The 21989-nt window shown below is 33.8% G+C and overlaps 1 protein-coding gene across 1 annotated transcript in view; it reads left to right on the top strand.

Annotated features, from left to right (window-relative positions):
- The window catches only part of LOC141846110 (protein STRUBBELIG-RECEPTOR FAMILY 6-like), a 36706-nt gene extending 18641 nt beyond the window's left edge, over positions 1 to 18065 (top strand). The window contains exons 10-15 of the mRNA XM_074734098.1: positions 1573 to 1853; positions 11300 to 11571; positions 15861 to 15996; positions 17211 to 17347; positions 17534 to 17690; positions 17782 to 18065. Of these exons, the coding sequence (XP_074590199.1) occupies positions 1573 to 1853; positions 11300 to 11571; positions 15861 to 15996; positions 17211 to 17347; positions 17534 to 17690; positions 17782 to 17892 (1094 nt within the window). The 3' untranslated portion in view covers positions 17893 to 18065. The remainder of the gene's footprint in view (positions 1 to 1572; positions 1854 to 11299; positions 11572 to 15860; positions 15997 to 17210; positions 17348 to 17533; positions 17691 to 17781) is intronic.
- The last annotated feature ends 3924 nt before the right edge of the window (positions 18066 to 21989 follow it).

Genomic DNA, 21989 nt, shown 5'->3' with positions numbered 1-21989 from the left:
TAATTCTTTTCCCTTGACAAAGATCTAAAATTGGAATTCCCAGGAAGAATAATTCTTGCCAATAAATCGAACAAGAAAATGTTGAGATCGTTCCAAAAACATGATTCAACCAAAAACAAGTACTAAGAGATCAGGTTCAAGAAAACATATTAGAAGAACACGAAAAAGAACAAAACACTAAGATCTTGAAGCTAGACAAGGAACTAGATGAAATGATCTCAAAGTTTTGGCTTTGATACCACGACAAAGAAATAAACGAGAATTTCTGAAAATGTTTTTTTTTTTTCATTTCACTCAGAGAATTACAATATATAGACATCAAGAATTATCAAAACCTTTAATCCTAGGGTCTAATATAGGAAGAAATACATCAAATATTTACACCAAGAATATTCCTTAATCCTTGGTCTAATATAGGAAGAAATACAACAATAATTACAATAAGAATGTCCTTTAATCCTAGGGTCTAATATAGGAAAGAAGAATATATTGACATGCAGGCCTTCAATAGTTGCAATAGTAGAGATGACTAGAATTTGGAGTGACGGATAGGATTTGATATGATCGCAAACAACTTTGTGTGCAAGACATCCACAATATTAGAGTTCAAGTTCTTTATCTGGGTAGAGTTCTGGGAGCCAAGATGTGCTTAATACCTGAGACAACATGTGGACAGTGTTTTTGGTACTTCATTATGGTAAAACTACTACCCATATCTTATTGATTTATTGATATTTGTTGTCTCAACCCTTCTTATTAACTCATATAGCACAGGCAGGGTGCTAACTTGATATATTGATTAGATCTACTAGGACAAACATTAATCTGACATTCCTATGCAGGGTTCGTGCATCCTTCACCTAATTCCTTTTTGACAAATCGCATACTGGATATATTAGAATCATCATAATGCCAATTTAGTCACAAGTGTCAATAGCCTTACCTTGCATCACAATATTTACCACTTTAACACGTATAAAATGTGTCACAAGCATGTTATGATGCCATTAATGTAGCCTCTACGTGTGTAACCAACGTGAATGCACATGCAGTTTAATATTTTAGTGCTGGTTAGGTAGCTGCATAATTCAGGTCTAATGGAATGAAGCATATGTGGTGCACTGGCTCTTCTATTGACAAATTTTAAGTAAAGTTGGACATTTATTGCCTTCATGCCCTATTTGGTATTAATAGTTGATCAAGAAATTCACTGTGTTCACATAAACAGAAAATTTCTTTGCTTGAAAAACATCAATTCATTTTTCTATTAGATTTCAACAAAAAATGTTTCTGGTTCATTTCTGTGTTGTAATTGATGCTTAAATTGTATAACTGGCACTATGTTGCGACCTGTCATAGGTTATCTCATAATGAAGGTATAACTAGTAGACATGTTACCTTTGGAATCAGTAAATGTTGCCTCTCATCCCTTTAAATTTGTTCCTGCCATTGTCAGACATCTCATCATAACATGACATACACTATTCCATTTCTCTGAAGTATATGTGCCTTAAATATTCTACACGTTCATTCACTTTGCTATGTGCTTATCCAATGGACAATTTTCTGTAGAGGTGAAGAAAATCCAGACATCCTCTTCAGCTGAGGCAAGGACATTGCCTCCATCAGCTCCATTAAGCCTTAAGCCTCCTCCGATTGATAGGCATAAATCATTTGACAAAGATGATTTTTCAGACAAGCCCAATGTGAAGAAGGTCAACAGTTCAGCAATCAAGACAGCTATTTATTCAGTTGCAGATTTGCAGATTGCCACAGACAGCTTCAGTATTTATAACCTTGTAGGTGAAGGCTCTTTTGGTCGTGTCTACAAGGCACACTTTGGTGATGGAAAGGTATCTCTTGCTTCAAACTAGAGTTTCTCGATCTGTTTCATGCTTTATTCATTTCCAGTTTTTTTTTGTCAAATATGCTCACATAATATGCAAATGTCAATTTTAGATGTCTGTTTTCTCTTAGAAAGACAGTCAACTTTAAGGGTGAATTATGGAAATATTTAGTCATTTAAAGTGAATATGTGATAGAAGCAGTTGGTATGATAACCTAAGGGACTGAGAAGCAGCATAATATTCTAATAGAACCTTAGAATGTTTCATGGTAACCAATTGGAGAAGTAGAAAGTAGGGATTTTATATCTATCAAATCAATGACTGTCTCCGTGTATATGGATCTCCGAAAGCTAACAACATATCATAGCTTCAAATATGAGACAAATAAGCCCCCATGGCGTAGCGCAGATGGTGGGCGCATGGTATTGTTGGCGTAATGGTCAAGGGTCGATCCCCAGGAGCTGATGACCTGCATTTTCGATCCCACCATGCGCCTAATGCCTATGTACTTGAATTAACCTCGCTCTATATCAGTGAGGCCGGTTCTAGGGGGGTTGTTGATGTAGCGGATTTACCTTTCAAATATGAGACAAATAAGGTTTAAAATTTTGAGCCAAACTAGAATTTCGGTCTTCGACTAAGATCGGAATAATATGGTTTTGGTACCGTATCGTGTTATTTCGATATGATTTTGATACTTGTTTAATTGAATTATTAATAATAACATAATTAATTTTACTTAATATAAGTAATTTTTACATAATTGTTTATTATAATTTAATAATTAATTATATTGTTTATATATATTTGTTTTTTCTTTATGATTAATTCAATTATCTCAGTTTTTATGATTAAAATGCTTATAATCTTTAATTTAAAATTTTAGTTTAAATTATAGTTTTTCATTTTATAATAATTTACATTTATAATTTATTCAATTTTTGCAGGTAAATGCTATAGCAAATGAGACTTTCTCTAGTGCTCTATAAACCTAGCATGTTTTACTTTTAAATTAAGCACAATTAGTGTTTTCATATTTGAAAGCACGAGCCCAAGAAGCTTTGATCATTACTAATGTAATTTTATTTAAAATGAATTGATATTTTTATTAATTTATGTAATTATGTTTAAAATTTATTCATAAGCATTTAATAGAGAATTAAACATTATTTTTTAATATTTTGTTTAGTAAAAACCTAAATAAAAAACTCTTAGATGCTTAAAATTCTATCATTTAATTATAATTATAATTTAGCTTTGTTTCTTCCACCTAATTATAATTATTAGGTAGACCTGACCTCGGGTTGGGTCCAAACTGGACCCGGCCCGGACCCGTAATTGGATTAATAGGTTGGTTACCCGTTGACCCAGTTAAACAGGTCAGAATAGGTCCGTTTGGGGGTCGGGCCGGTTCAAGCCTAAAAATAACTGTGAATGAGCGGTTAAACCTTTTTTGTTTATTTTATCGTTGGAAAAAACGAAAAGAAGAGTGAAACGAAGAGCAATACTTATCAATTCCGAGAAGAAGGGGAAGGAAAGAGAAGGGTGGGAAAGCTTGATTTATAGGGGAAAAATGCTTTTTTTCTCTCTTTTGAACATTTGGATTGTTAGTGTCAGTCCTTAGTGCCAATCATGAGATGATTGTTTAGGGAACACATGTATCATATTCATTAATAAAGGCAAAGTTTGCTTATTATATTTATTTCTTATCCGTGCTATATGAATAGGTTCTTGTCTACAACATATCAATTGGTTGAATTGATAGTGAGAGTCTGTAGACATATATAGATCACTACTACTATTCCTAGTCGAGCATTAATATGCAAGGACAATATTAATGCGTTGAGACTAACATGTAGGTCAATTGATGATTTAATCTCACAAGTCATGGATATGTGATATCACGTTCCACATGGGTACATATTAGAGACTATGTACTGAATTGACTCACCATGAAAATGTTTCATTGATCGTTATATGAGTGTCATAAACATTCTCATGTGACTATTGGTATGAATAGTCCTTAGACTTGAAGTCACTACGGTTCCCTACATAATGAGTTGTATACTTTGGCTTCGTCAAACATCATCCGTAACAGGGTGACTATAAAGGCGATCACTGGGTATGCAATAAGTTATGCGGAGGGATGTGAGTGATGTAAATGAGATCTATCCCTTCCATATGACGGAAGTGATATCTATGGGCTCCTTGATAGAGTAGGACTGCAAAAATGCATGGTCATGTTCGAATAAGTCAATATGAGATGTTGAGCTTATTTGATTGAGTAGTCTACTTGGAGATCAAGAAATTTATGATTGATAAGAGGATGACACGGTCTATGCCTCATTGATCAATTTAGATATCAAGGATAGAAAGATTGAGTCATACAAGATAGTAGTCACGGAAAGGTTGTGTCGGATCTCGACATTCTCGTCACTTGGGTAACAATGATATATTGCTAGATGTCGCTTATTGCTTATGTCTCTAAAATGGTTTTAAAGACATTGCTAACGTTACGAGAACCTATTGGGTCACATACTTAGAACATGTGATTTGGAGATGGTTCATGTGATGAATCATTGGGCTATTGGGTTGAGTCTAATGTAGATTGGACTCATTGAGTGGGACTCAAGATAGACTCATTGAATTAGACTCGAGTTGGACTCAAGTCAATTCGGATTGAGTGAGACTCATCATTAAGAGGGTTGCATGATCATTTAAGATGGGATTAATGAGGTATTAATTCCATGGAATACCAAAAGCCAAAACCCTTCATATTCAATGGTTGTATATAAAAGGGGGTGAGAGGCTTTTGTGATGGTGCTGCTACTAAGAGGCTGTGATCTTCTTCCTCTTCCCTTCTACCTCCTTGGTTGAACCTCATTTGTGGCTAGCACCACAATTTGGTTCCTCTCCATCTCGGTGTTCGTGTGGATACCGTGGAGGCGCGAACACACTGATCGCGCTGAGATTCGCCAACCTTTGAAGGCAAGAGTTGCTGTCGGGATTGCGAAGGGCTCGTATCGAAGGTAACCTCGATTCCAGTAGATAGAATCCATAAAACGAGTATGGTTTTCGCATGGATCTTTGGAGGGATCCTTTTCTCTGCTGCGTTTATGCGGTTAAAATTTATTTTTAGGCGCATATAGATCCCTACAGGTGGATGTGGTGACAACATGGATGAGTGGTGATGCTCCCATATCATTTTTCATCGAGAAAGCTGGTGAGTACTTCTATGATTGAGCCTTTGACTTTTACACGTTTATAAAATGACAAAAGCAAATTAAGGTGATTGCGGGCTGAGAATGAACAAAAGTTCTTCCAACTTAGAACAGAAAGGATCTGAGCAGAAGCAATGTTTATTTCTAGCTTAAATAGACCTACTATAAGTATGAAAATTTGTTTGTGGATTGTGTGATCAGGTTTAATCACATTAGTAGTAGAAGGTGAGCCTCATGAAATTTTATATAGTAAAAGCTATCGTTGTACATATAAAATTAATTAAAAGATATAATTTATGCGATATATATATATCTAGACCCGACCTCGGGCTGGGTTTGAATCGGGTCCAAACTAGACTGAACCCATACCCAAGTCAACTGGTCGGTTCCGACTATTAGATGCAGTTTCGACTGTTAGATTTTTTTAATAAATTTATAATTAATTATTTATTTTTTAAATAATAATAATCTTAAACCTTATTGAACCATCACGAATCGTGAACCGAATCGTAAATCGGTGGTTTTGAATTGTGAATCGTAATCGTCTTGGACAGATAAGGTTAAGAGTAGGCGTTCCAAAAACTGTCAAACCGTCGGTTCCGAACTGTAGTCGGGTCTATTATTCGGTGGACTAAAAACTATTGGATATTGGGGCCTAAATGGATCAATACGATTTTGTGAGAAAATCGGAATGTCATCAATTGATGAAAGTCGTAATTGACTTCAAAATCGAAATCTACATTTTGCGTAGATAGATTTAGACTATTAATTTGCTCAAAATCGATTAAGGGTGAATGAGAAATTAATTGTTTAAAGTCGGCCCGAATAATATTAATTATTAATTAATGTTATATATAAGGAAATGCATGAGGAATAGTCCCACATTGGAAATTTTCGATGTGTTTTCTTTCCTTATTAATGATGCTGTGTTAATGGAGTTAACACAAAAAGACCATGTGCTCTCTTCTCAGGGGTGAGCAGGTGCTCGCACCTGTGAGCCCGCCACGCGCGCACGTGCGCAATGGGCGTTTTGTAGGCACACTTTGCACTTCGCATGTACGCGTCGTCGCGAGGAGCATTGAGGAGCTTAAATTTATGCTCCTGATGATATTGCGTGCCTACGTGGCACTCGGGTGACGTGTCAGGCTCACATGTGACGTGGTAGTGCCTATGTGACATCCACGTGGGCTAAGAGAGATGACTGGACTGCTGACTGGGTCAACGGATGACAACCATTGATCAAAGAGGTGTGATGGATCGCATGTGTTGCGATCTGGAGTGTTCGATCGTGAAGAGTCACGATCTGACCGCTGGGATGAAACCTGATCTGAAGCGTCAGATTGAATGGATCATTGGATCCAGATCCAACGGCTAATGACCAGAGGAAAGATCTGAGGGTCACAACCCTTCAGATTTGATGAATGAGATTAAGAGGACGCTATGAAGGGTTACAACCCTCCAGATCGGACGACCCAAATTGATCCTGTCCAAGGGTCACATCCACTCATTCAACCTCTTCACTTAGTATAAATAGATCCCTCCAGATTGGAAATTTCATCGATCAATTCATTGATTCTATTCTTCCTTGTGCATTCATCTCATCTAGTGCATTAGGAGTCCAAAAAGCCTACGAGAAGGTTCGTTGGTCTCGGAATTTGGAGTGCTACTATTCCTAGACGTTCGTCGTTGTATCTTGGGAATGAATTGCTGCTATCCGTTAGCACCATAACAGAGCAATATCGTTTACGGAGATAGTGTTGAACACTAGCCTCGACGATCCGTATCAGTTTGCGTACTCCCGGAGCTACCGGAATCAACAAAAACAATGAGATTCGAAATTTTATGATGTAAAATGTTGTATTTAAATTTAAAAAATCAAATATATGAAATTCAATTTAAACTCAACTAAATTTTGAAAATGTTAGGTTTAAGATTTTTTCAATAAAATTACATTTGAAAATAGATTTAAAAAAATAATTTTCTGTAATTAAGAATTATGGATTTTTTAAATTTAATTAAATATTTTTTTTATTTAATCAAAGAGGCGTGTCAAACTCTAATTATTTTTTAATTTAATATTTTTAAAACATAAAAAAGGGCAAAAAGTTAAACATGTAATACATATTTCTTTTGATCTCTTCTTTATAAAAGTTGGATCATGAAAAAATATTTACCAATGTTAGATTAAACTTTAAATTCTATTTCATAAATTTTAATGTATTTAGTAGGTTCGTGAAACACTGAAAGCATGCAAGCTAATGATCATGTGATTCTTATTAGGTTGTAGATTCATTAGCTCATCGCTTCTATTCGGAGATCATCCAGTAAAGACTTGATTCACAGCATCTCATAGGCTGCCATAGATCTATATTCTGATTCAAATAGTAGGGTAAGCTACAACATTAATAACTTCCTTTCCCATATTGCCTCTAACATAAGTGCACACTGTATTAATAATAGATCCAACATAGCCTTTGTCAGAAAATGTAATAGTTTTAGATGTTATACTTATGAAACAAAACTTTTCTTAAAGGCCCTTTCACATAATGTAAAATGTTGAACACTGGTTTCAAGGATTACTTCTCAGAATTCTGTTAGTAATGTTTTGCAGCATCAATCACAAAGGAGATATCAGGCCTAGTAATTATAATTGATGAGGTTTGGAAAGAGTCTTCAATAACAAGAAAGGCTTCAAATCATCACCATTTTCTGACCACAAATATTGATGTAGGATAATCAGAATATCTACAGTTGGCATCTAGTTACCTTGTTTCTTGCAGATGATCAATAATATAATCTCAGCTTTAAAACTATAAGCAACATCAACTCCCAGAAAATAATGTGTTTTCCCTTTGGTAACAAAGTTGGCTTTGATAATTCAAACTTATGCAATGCCTATGCACCGCCTTGCCTGTTACTGCTTGTTAAAATAATATATTTAGTACTTACTATAAAGTTCCAAAATCACTATTCCGATTACAGTCTTGCATAATCTAAATGACTTGTTTTATACCAAAGTGTGTGATTATTTGACAAAAGTTTATTTAACCATTTTTAAGGTCTTTGTTTGGGACCATAGATTGCTCGAGTTTCATTGTTCCCTCCCCTCGAGCAACCTGAAGGTTACTCTGATACTTCTTTAAAAGGTTATCACAAAGAAAGTATTTTTGTCATTTATCTAAAATACTTTCCAACTTTGATTAACAATGAAACGGAAAAGAGAAGAAATATAGAATTATACGAGCAATTGCATAAAGCATCTCAGTAATGTAGATGTTTGGGTATATACCTTTTTCAGCCAATCAAGCTTTGTACTAACTAAGGAAGACACTTAACCTCAAGAACCTGACATCATAAATAGGTTGAAGATCATGAGACAAAGTAATTATCTCCTATGTTTCCCTTGAGAGAATAACAAACATCTGATCTATGAATTGCTTAAAATGAAAATTTTACTAAGAACTTTGTGGTGTAATATGGGGATCAGCACAAAGGACAATGACTCAGTAAACTTGTGAAAGGAGGGGCTTGAATGTGTGAAATAAATGAAATTGATGATGAGATGAACAATTATATTATACTTGCCATTTTGAAGAGTTAAACATAAATTTGTGATACATAGCAAGTGTTGATGCTAGAGAATTTTTGGAAATTGATGATGAGATGCATTATGAAGCTATGCTCACCTTTTTGAAGAGCTCTAGGTAAATTTGTTATATATGGCAAGTGATGTTAGACAGAGTTGGAAGACCAATTAACCTGAGTAGGTTGACAGCCTAATAGAGGTATCGCTTACATTGAAGAGTAGTTAGGGCACTTGGACTAATTTAGTGAAGAACTAGAGAGAGCTTGGGTGGGAGCTACATAAATTTGGATGAAGCTAAGAAATAAAACGTAAAATGTGACATCAGTGGAAAGATTTAAAACACATGCAAGCAATATGTCAGCAAGGCACTGCATAACAAATGTGCTGCATGTAGACTCATATGTGGATGTATATGCTATCTATAGTTAATATAATTATGCAATTACATTGTACAGTACTTCCCTCTTACAATTTGAATGAGCTTAGGATACTATCTTTAACATTTTGGCCTTAGATGCCCAAGATGACGATCAACTAGTTAAGAGATGATGTTAGTGTTAGATAGAACACTAAAAGGAAATTGTTCATTGCCTTAATAGACCCTATTAGACTCACAACCACCATGGTTGCATTTATCTTTATATGGTAAACTATAGACAAGTGGGATAATCAGTTGCACAACAATTCAATGATTTTGTAATGATGATATGGGACAATAAGTTTGTGTAACTATGGATCATATAAGGGTTTGTCTATTAATGATGAAGAATTATGCAACTATTCTTGCAATTTAGTAGGGACATGTGAATTTTCGTATATCGAGATAGGTGGTAATGGCGAAAGGTAGAAAACAACTCTTCATGACCTATTAGAATATGACAGAAGATGTAGATTCAAGCAACCTATGTCTAGTCTAAGGTATAGGGTGAGGGACTAACATACTGAAATCCGAGAGGAAGTAGGTGCAATAGGGACAAGAAGAGAGGAAGAATGGTGCGATGCCCAAAGTTAGGGTTTGTCTGTGTGCGTGCAAGGTAGAACACCTATTAATAAGACCTATAAATTTCCTTAAATAAAATACTGAAACACCTAATAGGACCTTAAATTTCCTCAAACAGAAATAGCTTATTGAATAAGCCATAATTAATTTGGATTAAAGTTAGTTGATCTACTTGAGCAATGCAAATAGATATTTAATCTAAAAATGTGAAAATAATATCATGCACAAGAATGCACCTCCATAGTTTTCTAATTGATATCATTGTTTTGAAAAGTAGGGTTGTAAATGAATCGAAGATCATTTACAATTAAATGAACAAGCTCCTGTTCTAAACATAAGTGTTCGATTTGATAGCTTGTTTATGTTTGTTCAAGATTAATTAAATAAACAAACTTGAACAACTCATTAAACTAAACAAACAAATTTGAACACATATGTGTTCAGTTGGTTAATGTTCGTGAACAATGCTCATGAACAATGTTCATGAATCATGTTATTAATAAAACTCTTATCAATATACTTTCAAAATGAACAAACAAGTTTGTAATATCAAGCTCAATAACCAATTAAACAAGCTTAAAATGTAAAAGTTTCAAACAATCAAATAAGTTTGAATTAAGAGCTCGATAACATCTAAACGAACTAAGCCCAAGCCAAGCTTGAATCAAGCTCATAAAAAAGAAACCAAGCCGAGCTTGAACAATCATTTCAATGGCTTGGTTCATTTTAGGTTTGGCTTGGTTATCTTATCAAACAAGCTTGAACACCACAAAACTTCGCTTGGCTTAGCTCGTTTACAACCCTACTAACAAGGATCTAGGTAGCTGCATATGCAGTCGCTTAAGTGTTTTGTCAAGGGACTGCATCATATATGCAATATGTAGTCCATATAGGTGGTTCAGGCTCATAGGTGGGCCAAGTGGTTGCATATGCGAGCTAGTGAGCCACTTTGCAATGAAAAGGGAAGAAAATTGGTTTGGTCCATTTGATAACCTAATGTGGACTTTTGGCATGTCTTTTCTTTGTTCAAGAAGAATCTTTCTTGTGATTGTGAAACAATAAACCTAGTTTTTGATGTGATGACACAATTCATAAGCGTTAACTTAAACATTTGCAAAGGAAATTTATTTTGCAAGTGATAAAGACATTAATTATATGAAGATTGCCGATAAATATATTATATTCTACATTGCTATATTATATGTTGTATATTGTATGACTGGTAGATGCATATTCCTACTTGGAATTATGAATTTGATGGATTTCGATTAGTGTAAATAATTATTAATTATTTTTAATAATGTAAAATATTTGTATACATATATATTTTAATTCAAACTGTATAGTGCTACCTAGTGGATTGACTGCTTGGGAATACCTTCTAAAACATTGGTTGATATCATTTGTTTGTGTAGAAACATCAAGTATGCTTGATTTAAGCACAATAGACTGTTTCTGCAGAGTATAATATTTTTTTTTATTATCATGACAATTTTCTTGGACATGATTCAACTAATGCATGTCTTTGATAGAGTTACATTTATGTAACCAACTCTTATTCATCAATGTTTTTCCTCTCTTATGGATTCATGTGTACCAGTTTCTGTTCTTAGAATGAAATAACACATAAATTTCACTTTGGTAGGTTCTGGCGGTAAAGAAAATAAATTCTTCATCCTTGCCTAATCAGTCATCGGATGACTTCATTGAACTGGTTTCTGATATCTCACGCCTGCATCACCCAAATTTGAGTGAACTTGTAGGCTATTGCTCTGAGCATGGACAACATTTGCTGGTATATGAGTTCTATAAGAATGGCTCTCTTCATGATCTGCTTCACCTCTCAGATGAGGACAGCAAGCCACTCAGCTGGAATGCTCGTGTCAAAGTAGCCCTTGGCACTGCACGCGGATTAGAGTAAGTGAAGTTATTATTGTTTTCTGTTACATTTAATCTGGAAATTCATTTCCTAATGACACCATTGCTTCTACAGTCTTTTTATCAAGAATCAGTAGCAAATGGTGCTTTGTGTTGATTAGAAAAGTTCATTGAGAATATTCCTATCCAAATGATTTTGCAACAATGACATTTTTTTGTTATATATTCAGCAATTCAATTAACATGTTGTATGTGTTATATGGACCCTCTTTGGATTCAGTCCTTGGGTGATATTCAACATCCTCAACTCATGACGTGCATCAGCTTTTGGATCAATTTCACAAGCAATGTTGTAACACCCGTATTTTCCTCACTTAAGATTATTGGTTAGATTTAGAATATTTCATAAAGAGATAAGGGTTAATTATAAATTGTAGCGCTTAAAAATTCTCAAAAATAATTTTAAAAATATTCTATGATTTTTCAGGAATTTTTAGATTAGCGGAAGTAGCAAAAATAAATAGGAGCGTAAATGTCCTAGATGATATTTGAACCCGCAACCTTTAAGAATTTGCAATTCTTAAAATAATTTCAATAACCAAAAGAGTCAGCAAGTCTGTTCCGAAAAAAAAGGAACCGAAATTTAATTATAGTCGAGTTAGGTTTAAAAATCGGAAAATGTCCGAGGCTGGATTCGATCCTGCGACCTTTTAAAATTTAGGACTCTTAAGATAGTTCCAATAACCAAGTGCCCAGCAAGTCTGTTACAAAAAAGAAGAAATTGAATTTTATTTATCGGCGAATTAGGTCTAGGAATCACTTAATATAAATAGGAGGCTTAAGAGAGGGTTTTCATTATCTTCGAAAACCCTTCCCTCACCTCTCGCCCAGAATGTCGTCGCCCTCCTTTCTCCTCCCTCTCGGCGCCCCAAACCCGAAGAACGAGGAGTCCGTCCCCTAGGATCATAAGGAAGACTTCCGGAGAACTTCTTCTACAAGGACGCTCCTCTCCGCGAGAAGAACGCGTAGACATAGGAAGATCGCCGAGGAGATTTTTTTTTCTCTAACGGAAGAATTGTAAGGAAATTAGCGCAGAAGGTAAGTACATCTCTCACCTGCAGTATGAGTAGTTCCGTTGTTTTCCGTATTTTTCCATAAACATGATTTTGTTAAAGCATATGCATGATTTTGTTAAAGCATATGTAAATAGTAGAATTGCATGATATAAGAAGTAAGATATTGTAATATGAAAGAAAGTACTTTATTTTGATGTTGACAAGTACCGGACCGTGAGGTGTCCAAGGGATGGGCTCCATAAGTTGCCCCTAGGCCGCGAGGTGCCTAGTACGCTCTAATCGGCTTCGGTGGCTAGCTACCCCGGACCGGTTAGGGATGCGCGCATTGGTACTTTGTCAGGGCCCAAATGATGGATGTTTAATATGTTTAATTATTATGAAATAGTATGTTTTGAAAATCCCCTCACATGTTTAGATATGAACATTCATGTTGCATAAATCAGTTATTACGAAGTTTTCTATGGTTTTTGTGAGTTAGATGATGTACTTACTAAGCGTTGCTTATAGTTTGCATTCCTCATATTGTAGATAAATGAAAGGAAAAGTTATAGGAAAGAGGAGGCAGCTGGAGAAGTGTTTGATGTGTGATGTCGGCGGAACCGCGGAATAAGATCAAGAATTATTTAAATGTTTATTTTATGTCCAAGAATTTATATTTATTTCTTTTGCTTCCGCATCATCCTCCTCTTCCCTCAGGGTCTTCTTACATCTTGTGTTTGCCTATTTTGGGCTTGTTTAAGTCAGAGAACCACCAATCTCATTGTTAGTTTCTGTTCTCTAATTCATCTATGCCCATATGGTGATAATTGTGTTTGGTTTATCTAGACATTACAGAAAAATAAAGAAAAACTCTAACTATGTAATTTAACTAAAACGATCATAAATATGTGAGCAAAATGTTGTTGACCACATTGTTAATTCAAAGAAGATTATACGCAATTTACTTAACTAGCACAATATTACAGGTGTTGTTAAGTATTATGGTGAAACTACAACAGATATATAAGTATATCAATGTGCACTGGTTTGGACCTCAATTAAGGGATTGGCTAGAGAGTCCTCTGCCTTGTTGAAGCTTTGAATATCTTCTTTAGTGGTTAGTGAGATGATTTTTGTCTTCTCTTGTCTACCTCATGTCTCCATGCCTATCACTTTCCCAAAGATAACGTCAATATATTATGAGTGAAAACAGATATAGAAGCATGCTAGTCACTTGCACTAGGCACTAGGTTGGACCTTGATTAATGGAAGCCCACAAGAAAGAGTGGGTTAGTGAGAGTTAAGCCGAGTAGGGATATGTGTCAAGTTCAGTGTAGCTAGGCTGTAGAGAGTCAGTCGAAGTGGGTTGATGTGCAAGCAGCTTGTCCAAGGTGATTGAAGGTTGGAGAGGATTTGGGAATTTTAGTATTTATAATGAGATGAAGCTAAGCTCTGAATAATGGTGTGGTAGAACAATGAGAACTATTTGTACCAGGGTGGAGACAACTTTGGGAAGATTTAAGCTTAGTCAAAAGTGCAATGGTAACAAGTTATTGCCCTCTCCAGGAGCACTGTCACTGCAGTAAGCCTCCAAAAGACCTTTTTAACGTGGCCCTTGAACCAATTCAAAGTAAGCGCCCAATCTATCTTTGTCATAGTTTCTACCTATTAATTAATTTGACCAAACACAAGTTGATGTAACATTTGTTAAATCCAAGGACTTGTCTTAAACTTTGTTCACACTATTTAATTTAATCATCTCATGATACCATCTAACAACTCCTAGAATTCGTGGTAATTTTACCCACTCACACAGATAATTCATAATTGATTTCACTCCTAAGATAATTTAAAGTGAATGGTTAGCAAATGTTGATATGGAAATACCTGAGTTGTAATATTATGTTAGTATTGTTATATATAGTGCTTTTTGTACCTTCACAAGCAATATATGTTCATATTTGAAACACTGAATTAACATAAATCTCTTGTTCATGTACTATACAAGCAATTTATTTTCATATTAAGAAGTTTCTGCCTAATCTAAACGAGGCTCATCTGAAAGAAAGTGACTTATAACTTTTGATACTTGGACTCTTTGATTCTCCCTCCCATACATGTGTCAACACTACGTAGGTGTGGATAAGAAATACAATTCCTGCTTGTTGGATTGACATCTCCTCCAAGAAAAATCAAGGAAGAAGGAACATAAGAGGAGGAAGAAAGATAAAGGGAAGAAGCAGAGGAGGAAGTTAAAAACAAGCCTAACTTGGAATCAAGCCCTCACACAAGCTTGAGAATCTATAGTGAGGTGGAAGCAGGTGTGGGATAGCAGGCAAGCAATGGAAGCCATGTGGAGTAGGGCGCTAGGTGGAAGCTAGCAGGCAACCGCAGGAAAAGGAGACGTGATTGTAAGAATGGGGAGAGTAGGGAGGAGAGAGGGGATGATAATATAGGATAGAGATCATATTATATATACCACAAACATTGATTATATATTATGTAAATTTATATAATTATATCCTATTTATTATAAACATAAACAATTAAATATCTACCTATTTTGAAGATCCATTGTGTTCCCATACACTCTTTTAGCTAGTTCCCATGTTTCAATTTCGAAAAAAAATCATGTGTCAAACATTTGGATTCATATGCATGTCAGATTTCTGTATCCAAGTTCGAGTAATATAGTAAAATTGTTGCACTTTAATTCTCTTCAAAATTATATTCTATTGTCATATTATCTCCAGGATTCTGTTTGATATGAGCTTGAGAGTCTCAGTTAGAATGATTGGTGATTTATATCTGATGTGGTGACACTTATTTGTGTGATTGCTTCCGTGGAATTTTCACCTCAACTATTTCTCTTACCTGACTAACAACTGAGTAGGCATTCCACTGTTGGCTCTAAGCTTGAATGACTAGTTATGTCGATGTCTTCCGTAGCATTTGTCACCGAGTCTTTTGATTTAAGTCCTAGGTGCTTTGTAACAAAATGTCATTCAGCTCACGTCATGAGGAAGATCTTATAGTACTTATAATCTTCAGTTATGCAACAAGTCAAATGATATCGATCTACTAGATACATAACAATTAGTGACTATATGACTATACATATTTGTAACTCTTAAATTTGAATCAAATATTTCCTGAAGTTGATTTGGTACCTTTTTTTGCTGCATTTTTTCATTTCAATTGAACCCTGCCTCGCAGGCATAATTTACCTTTTACTCTTTTATTAACTGAAACATATTGAAATTGTATCCTCAGGTACCTACATGAGGTCTGCTCACCTTCTCTAGTCCATAAAAATTTCAAGTCGTCCAATATCTTGTTAGATATGGAACTCAACCCACACCTTTCAGATTGTGGATTTGAAAGCCTTATTCCTGATGTCGAATTTCAGGTGAAATTTGATTAATTAGTATGTCAAGTTTGAATTAGTTTCTAAAATATTCTCAAAGTAGAATGGTGTCCTTTCTTATAATATTAGATTTACAAAGCCCTTTCAACTTTGTATCTTAGAAGTGCGATTGATGGCTGTGTTAAAACAGTTGGTTAGTGAATGAGCGGATTACATGTGCTGCTCTAATAACTTAGTTTCAGACTTTGAATATTGGAGTCTCTTAGAGAGCGATACCTTGCAGTTCCTGGTCAGTTCCTTTGGCCATGTGCAGTAGGTGGTTTTCACTTTTCTTCATCTCTTTTCTGTTTTTACTAAGAATTGCCATGGTGATCATTACCCAGACTGATGGGTGCCGATATAATTTTTAGATGATCCATTAGGTAATCTCAATTACTCTTTAACATCAACCAATATGGTCTTGCCCATTCCACAAATAAAAAAAAACAGTCTAGTACATGAAGCTCTCGTCAATGTGGGGTCCCGAGGAATGGTTGGACCACATTAGGTCAATTGTACGTAGCCGTACTTTGTATTTTTACAAGAGACTTCTATAACTCGAATCCGTGACCTTAAAGTCACATGATAACAATTTTACCGTTGCGCCAAAGCTCTCCTCTTTCTGATTCCACAAGTCAGAGCAAAAAAGGGACTGTATCCTTATCAACATCATTAGTATCTGTGCATAAATACAGAAAATCCAATGAGAACATGGTATGTCATACCAGATATTTGGATTGTAGATTAATTATCTAGTTTGTCGTCTAACACAGAAATATATCTAGTAGTTGCTTATGAATTGAAACAAATATTTCTCAGATATGTACCTGACAACAGCACTGACAAGTTAAATGTTCAGGTATGCCGAATAATAAAAACAATTTATAACTCTGCTACCTTTACATATATTCACAAGAAAATGTGCCTGGCATATACTCTGAAAACTTTTTTGTTTTTAAAATTAATTGTTTTGATCACTAACATAGAGCTTGTTGTTTATGGGCATGAAAATATACATGTTATAATTGTGTGCTTGTTGCTGCTATGGCATGCCTAGTTAATCCGCGAGCTCTCTTGACACAGTTACTAATTACTACCAAGATTGATGTTTCCTCGTGGGCAGTTCTTTTCAAACACCCAGGACATACTTAAGTCTAGTTTCCTTCCGCGAATTCTCTCGATTTGCTGATTTTCATTAAAAAAAAAAAAATCTATAGGCATCAGAAGAGAATATGGCATCTGGTTATAATCCACCTGAAGTTGCCATGTCAGGCCAGTACACTTTGAAGAGTGATGTGTACAACTTTGGTGTTGTGATGCTAGAGCTTTTAACGGGACGAAAACCTTTCGACAGGTAAACTTTTGTTAGAGCAACATTCACAGACAAGTCAACTTAACAAATTTTCCCTAATTATACGAGCTTTATTTATTGCACTTAGACACAACTGAAGGCATCTGTTAATGCAAACTCACTCTCATAACCTATGTAGAACAGGTTAAACGATACGGTGTGCTATTTGATGTCCTAATCTTCTTACAGCTCAAGAACACGAGCTGAGCAATCACTAGTTCGATGGGCTACTCCTCAGCTCCACGACATCGATGCACTGGATAGGATGGTTGATCCTGGCCTCAAGGGGTTATACCCTGCAAAATCACTTTCTCGATTTGCTGATGTAATTGCTCTGTGTGTTCAGGTAAAGGAAAGGTCTCAGTTTATGATAATCTTTTTTTCTTTCTTTTATGAGCAAAACTAAACAATAAGCTGAATTTTCGCGCTGTTAACAGCCTGAACCAGAATTCAGACCGCCCATGTCCGAAGTGGTGCAAGCTTTAGTTCGCTTGGTTCGAAGGGCTAACTCGAGCAAGCAAATGGACGAACAGGAAGATTATGTGTAATCGCATAGATAATTTAGCTGCAATTCTGTTAAATCTTCTTTGTGGTGTTTATAAGTTCTTTCTGTCACTTTTATATATTTATATGTCTTGTTCTTATGGATGCCTCATTGTTAAGGAAGGACACTTTGGATCAAGATTTTCCTGCTGTAATGAAATACCAGTGTAATTCTCATTGTTCAAGGAAAACTCTTTGGTGAGGTAAATGTTGCTATTTCGATTGCTCTGATAAAGAAAATTCTGAACAAATGTTAGATTTTCATCTGATGTTTTATACTAAATAGTTACCTATTAGATTTTCATCAATCTCTTTCAAGGGGTGAGTGTTTTATATTTTGATTATTTTTTTTTAAAAATAGTTATCTATTAATTTTTACAGTTAATTATGATTAAATAATATTCATTGAAATACAATAGATGTCATGGAGTCCCTTTCACTTATTTTAGGAACACACTATCAACAAAATAAAACAAAGGAAATTGAATTCACTAGAGTTTATAATAACAAAATCTATCTTTAAAATAAAACAATGAGAACAAAAAAGTTATTATACAAATAAGATTATAAAAAAATTACAAAAATGAATTTAGTTATTTGATAAAATAGGATGACATGTATTTTTAACTGTATGCACGGAAAAGGAAAAAATAAACTCTATGTTGCAAGGAAAAGTAAAACTCTAAATTGAAGGAGAAAAAAAAAGGAAGTTTTTAAGTTGAAGTTACAAGAAGATGATAAGTTATATGTTGATTCTTTTTTATATGATAAATTTTAAAATCAGGTAAGTAGTCAGTTGGATGTGGTTCAAACCTTAAACATTAAATTTGGTTCAGAAACATAGAATTTATAAACTTGACCTACATTAAGAATATTTTGGATTGTACATATGATATTTTGGTAAATGATGGGCGTCGTTTTGATTTTGATTTTGATTTTTTTTTTGAAGGTGGAGTAAAAGATTCTATATAATATATTTATTTTTTAAAATTAGTATAATTAGTCATGAAACTCCTAAAGAACACAAAATCGAAATTCTATATTATAAGTAGTACAAGTAACGCAACGCAAAACTCCTTGAGATCCTAAAGCCAAAGCTTTATACTATAAGTTTTTCACGCGGAATAAAATATTTTTAGTATATTTATTTGATTATGGGTTTTTCCATTAGATAAAATTTATCCCTACAATGGAAAGCATGACCTATGGGCAATATTAGACCCGATCACGATTCAGAATTGACGACTTAATGGTTCAAAATTGTCGATTCAAAATTATTGATTCGACGGTTTCAAGAATGTCGATTCTTAATTTTAATCTTCTTCAAAGGTGGTTACAGTTCACATTTTGAATTGTCGATTATGATTTAGTTCATGGTTCGTGATGGTTCATGATTATTATTTTTTATTTTAAAATATTTAAAAATTAAAAAAATAAACTTGTACTTATTTAAGTTGTGTCCCCTTAGGATATAGGAGAGTCAAAATCTATATATATAGTTTGCTCACCTTTTTATCATAATTATCTTAGAAAGTGATATTGTTACTCACTTCCATTTCTCTTTTTTGTAATGTTTGTTTCTTTGATATCAAACTCTTCTATCTCTTCATCTGAAAGTTGCATTTTTTTTATTTTTTTTTATAATTCTTGTTCAATTATCAAATAATGTTTATGCTTTCAAAGAGTTAAGAGACAAAGTAAATCATCTTTCATCCTATATATTATTTCCAAAACTATACGTATATTTTACGACAATGGTTGACATTGAACAAATTAGAATTTCTTTTGTTATGATGGAGAGGATGAAAAAACTTTGAATCTTTCGTAATTACCACTATATAATATCAAAATTTACTTCACTATCTATCTCACAAAAATCAAAAGAAATCATAAAATAATTCTCAAAAGTCTAAAATTTATGGATTTTCATGGGTGTTTCATCTGTTCTCTTAATAAAAGTTATATTTTTATTATTTTTAAATTACTACTGCTACTAATATTTTATATTTCAGACATATTTGTTTCTAATCCATATTTTAAACTATAATATTTATAAATATCATATAATTATTTCTAGTATTTTCTACAATATTAGTAGGATCAAGAGAAGAATAATCTTTAAATGAAATCAAAGCATCATAATACATAATTAACATTTCATGTAAAATATATAATTTGAATATAGGGTTTAAAACACATACAACTAAATAAATATTTTTTTCATATTTTATCTTCATTGCTCACACAAGGAGATAAAAATTCATTCATAACATATTTATTTAAAATTAGATCTATATTACAAAAATTCATCACAACTATATGAGAAGTAATATAAGAAACACCAAAAAATTATTCAGTTACATCATTAAATACTATTAATATTTCACAAATATTACTATATATATTCTATTGATGCAAAAATAAATATATATTAGTATTATTAATATTTTATATAAAAATTAAACATAATAATTTCCTATATTGGAAAGAATCTTATAATAATTTATATGTTGAATTCCACAAGTGAAAATTTTTTAGATCTCATTCCATTAATTTTATAAAATCTACTATATTATTTTATAATATTAGGATGTAATCATAAATAAGAAATAATAATTTTAATTAATTTTTAAAAAATTATAAAATTTTTAATCCATCTTGAACGTATAAATTTAAAATATGACATACACAATGAATATGAAAAAATAAACTATGAATAGCAAATTGATATATAAATTTAAGTTTGTTATAATAATTGCTTTTGAATTGTCTGGGAGTTATTAATCTAATAACAAGTCACACTCCATCTTTGAATGAGTTTGTCAATGATCACTTCAAATATTAGAACATAAATATATTTTATTATTTAATTTACTAAATTCTTTAATTATTTTTTTAACTATACGAGTAGGTGTAGTTCGGGGAACATGTTTAGTAGATGAGTTAAGTGATTCTTAATAAAAATTTTGAAATGTGCATTTAGGCTAAAAACTAAAAGAAATATTCTATAAAAATAAATCTAGCTAATGATTCTCTTAATTTAATATCAATATATTTAAATAAACTTGAATCAGTGTCTCCATTAGTCGATGAAAATATGGATAATTGTGTTTGAGAATGTTCAACTTCAAATTTCATCGAATGCTTCATTTTGATGCGTCACTTTAATGACCTATAATTGTCACCTAATTGAAATTTATAGGAGAATTTACAATACTTATATTTTGCGCACATTTCTTTCTTCGGACAGAAGAATAATTTTTTAAAAATATTTAGTATAAATAGATGATTTTAAAAGTGGAGTATCCCAAACTATAAAAGTTTCAATACTTCCTTGTGTCTCGACTGTTGAAAATTACTCTTGTTCTTCATCAGTAAATTGAATATCATTAAAATCCACATTCAGAGTGACTATTTTCTTACCCTTCCAAGCCTGAGGGAAACCTCCTTCCATGATGTTCCGGCCAATATACCGTGGATGATCAAGCCATCGGCTAATGAACCCTTGACGTACACACTCCTCGAAGATAGCCGTTAGAAAAGATAAAGGGATGAAGAAACCTAAAAATTACTCAAAAAGAGAGTTAGAATGGTGCCGGGGTGGGTCCCGACAAGCCACTCCGACACTCAAATTAGCATTTTACATGAGGAAGGAGTTTAATGACTTGGAAAATTAGGGTTGATGTGTATATATCTATTCCCATAGGTATGAACAACCTTTTATAGAATTAATCTCTTAAATATTAGCGTCCGTTTAAAAAATATTTTGAAATATCCGTTCTAGTTTTAGAAAGATTCTGATCGTCTGTGTCTTTTGGGGATATTTTTCTAATTTTTTTTGAAGAAACAGTCTTAGGCTCCCCTAATTGTGCGGGCCGACCGACTCCTAAGATTAAGCAGGCTCTAAGGTTGGGACCTAAGGTCGAGATGGGGTCGGGGCGTGATGTCGAGTGAGTGCCTAGATTGGAACTCAAGGTCGAGACTCGAGGCCAAGATGGGATCGGTGTGTGATGCCGAGTGAGTGTCGAGATTGAAACTTGAGGTCAAGACTCGAAGCTGAGATGGGGTCGACGAGTAATGCTGAGTGAGTCATGAAACCGAA

This window comes from Curcuma longa, chromosome 15, assembly GCF_044706935.1.
Source record: "Curcuma longa cultivar G26 ecotype Majalengka, Jawa Barat chromosome 15, ITB_CL_G26_1.1, whole genome shotgun sequence".
Lineage (NCBI taxonomy): Eukaryota > Viridiplantae > Streptophyta > Magnoliopsida > Zingiberales > Zingiberaceae > Curcuma > Curcuma longa.
This window is presented reverse-complemented; position numbering and strand designations above follow the sequence as displayed.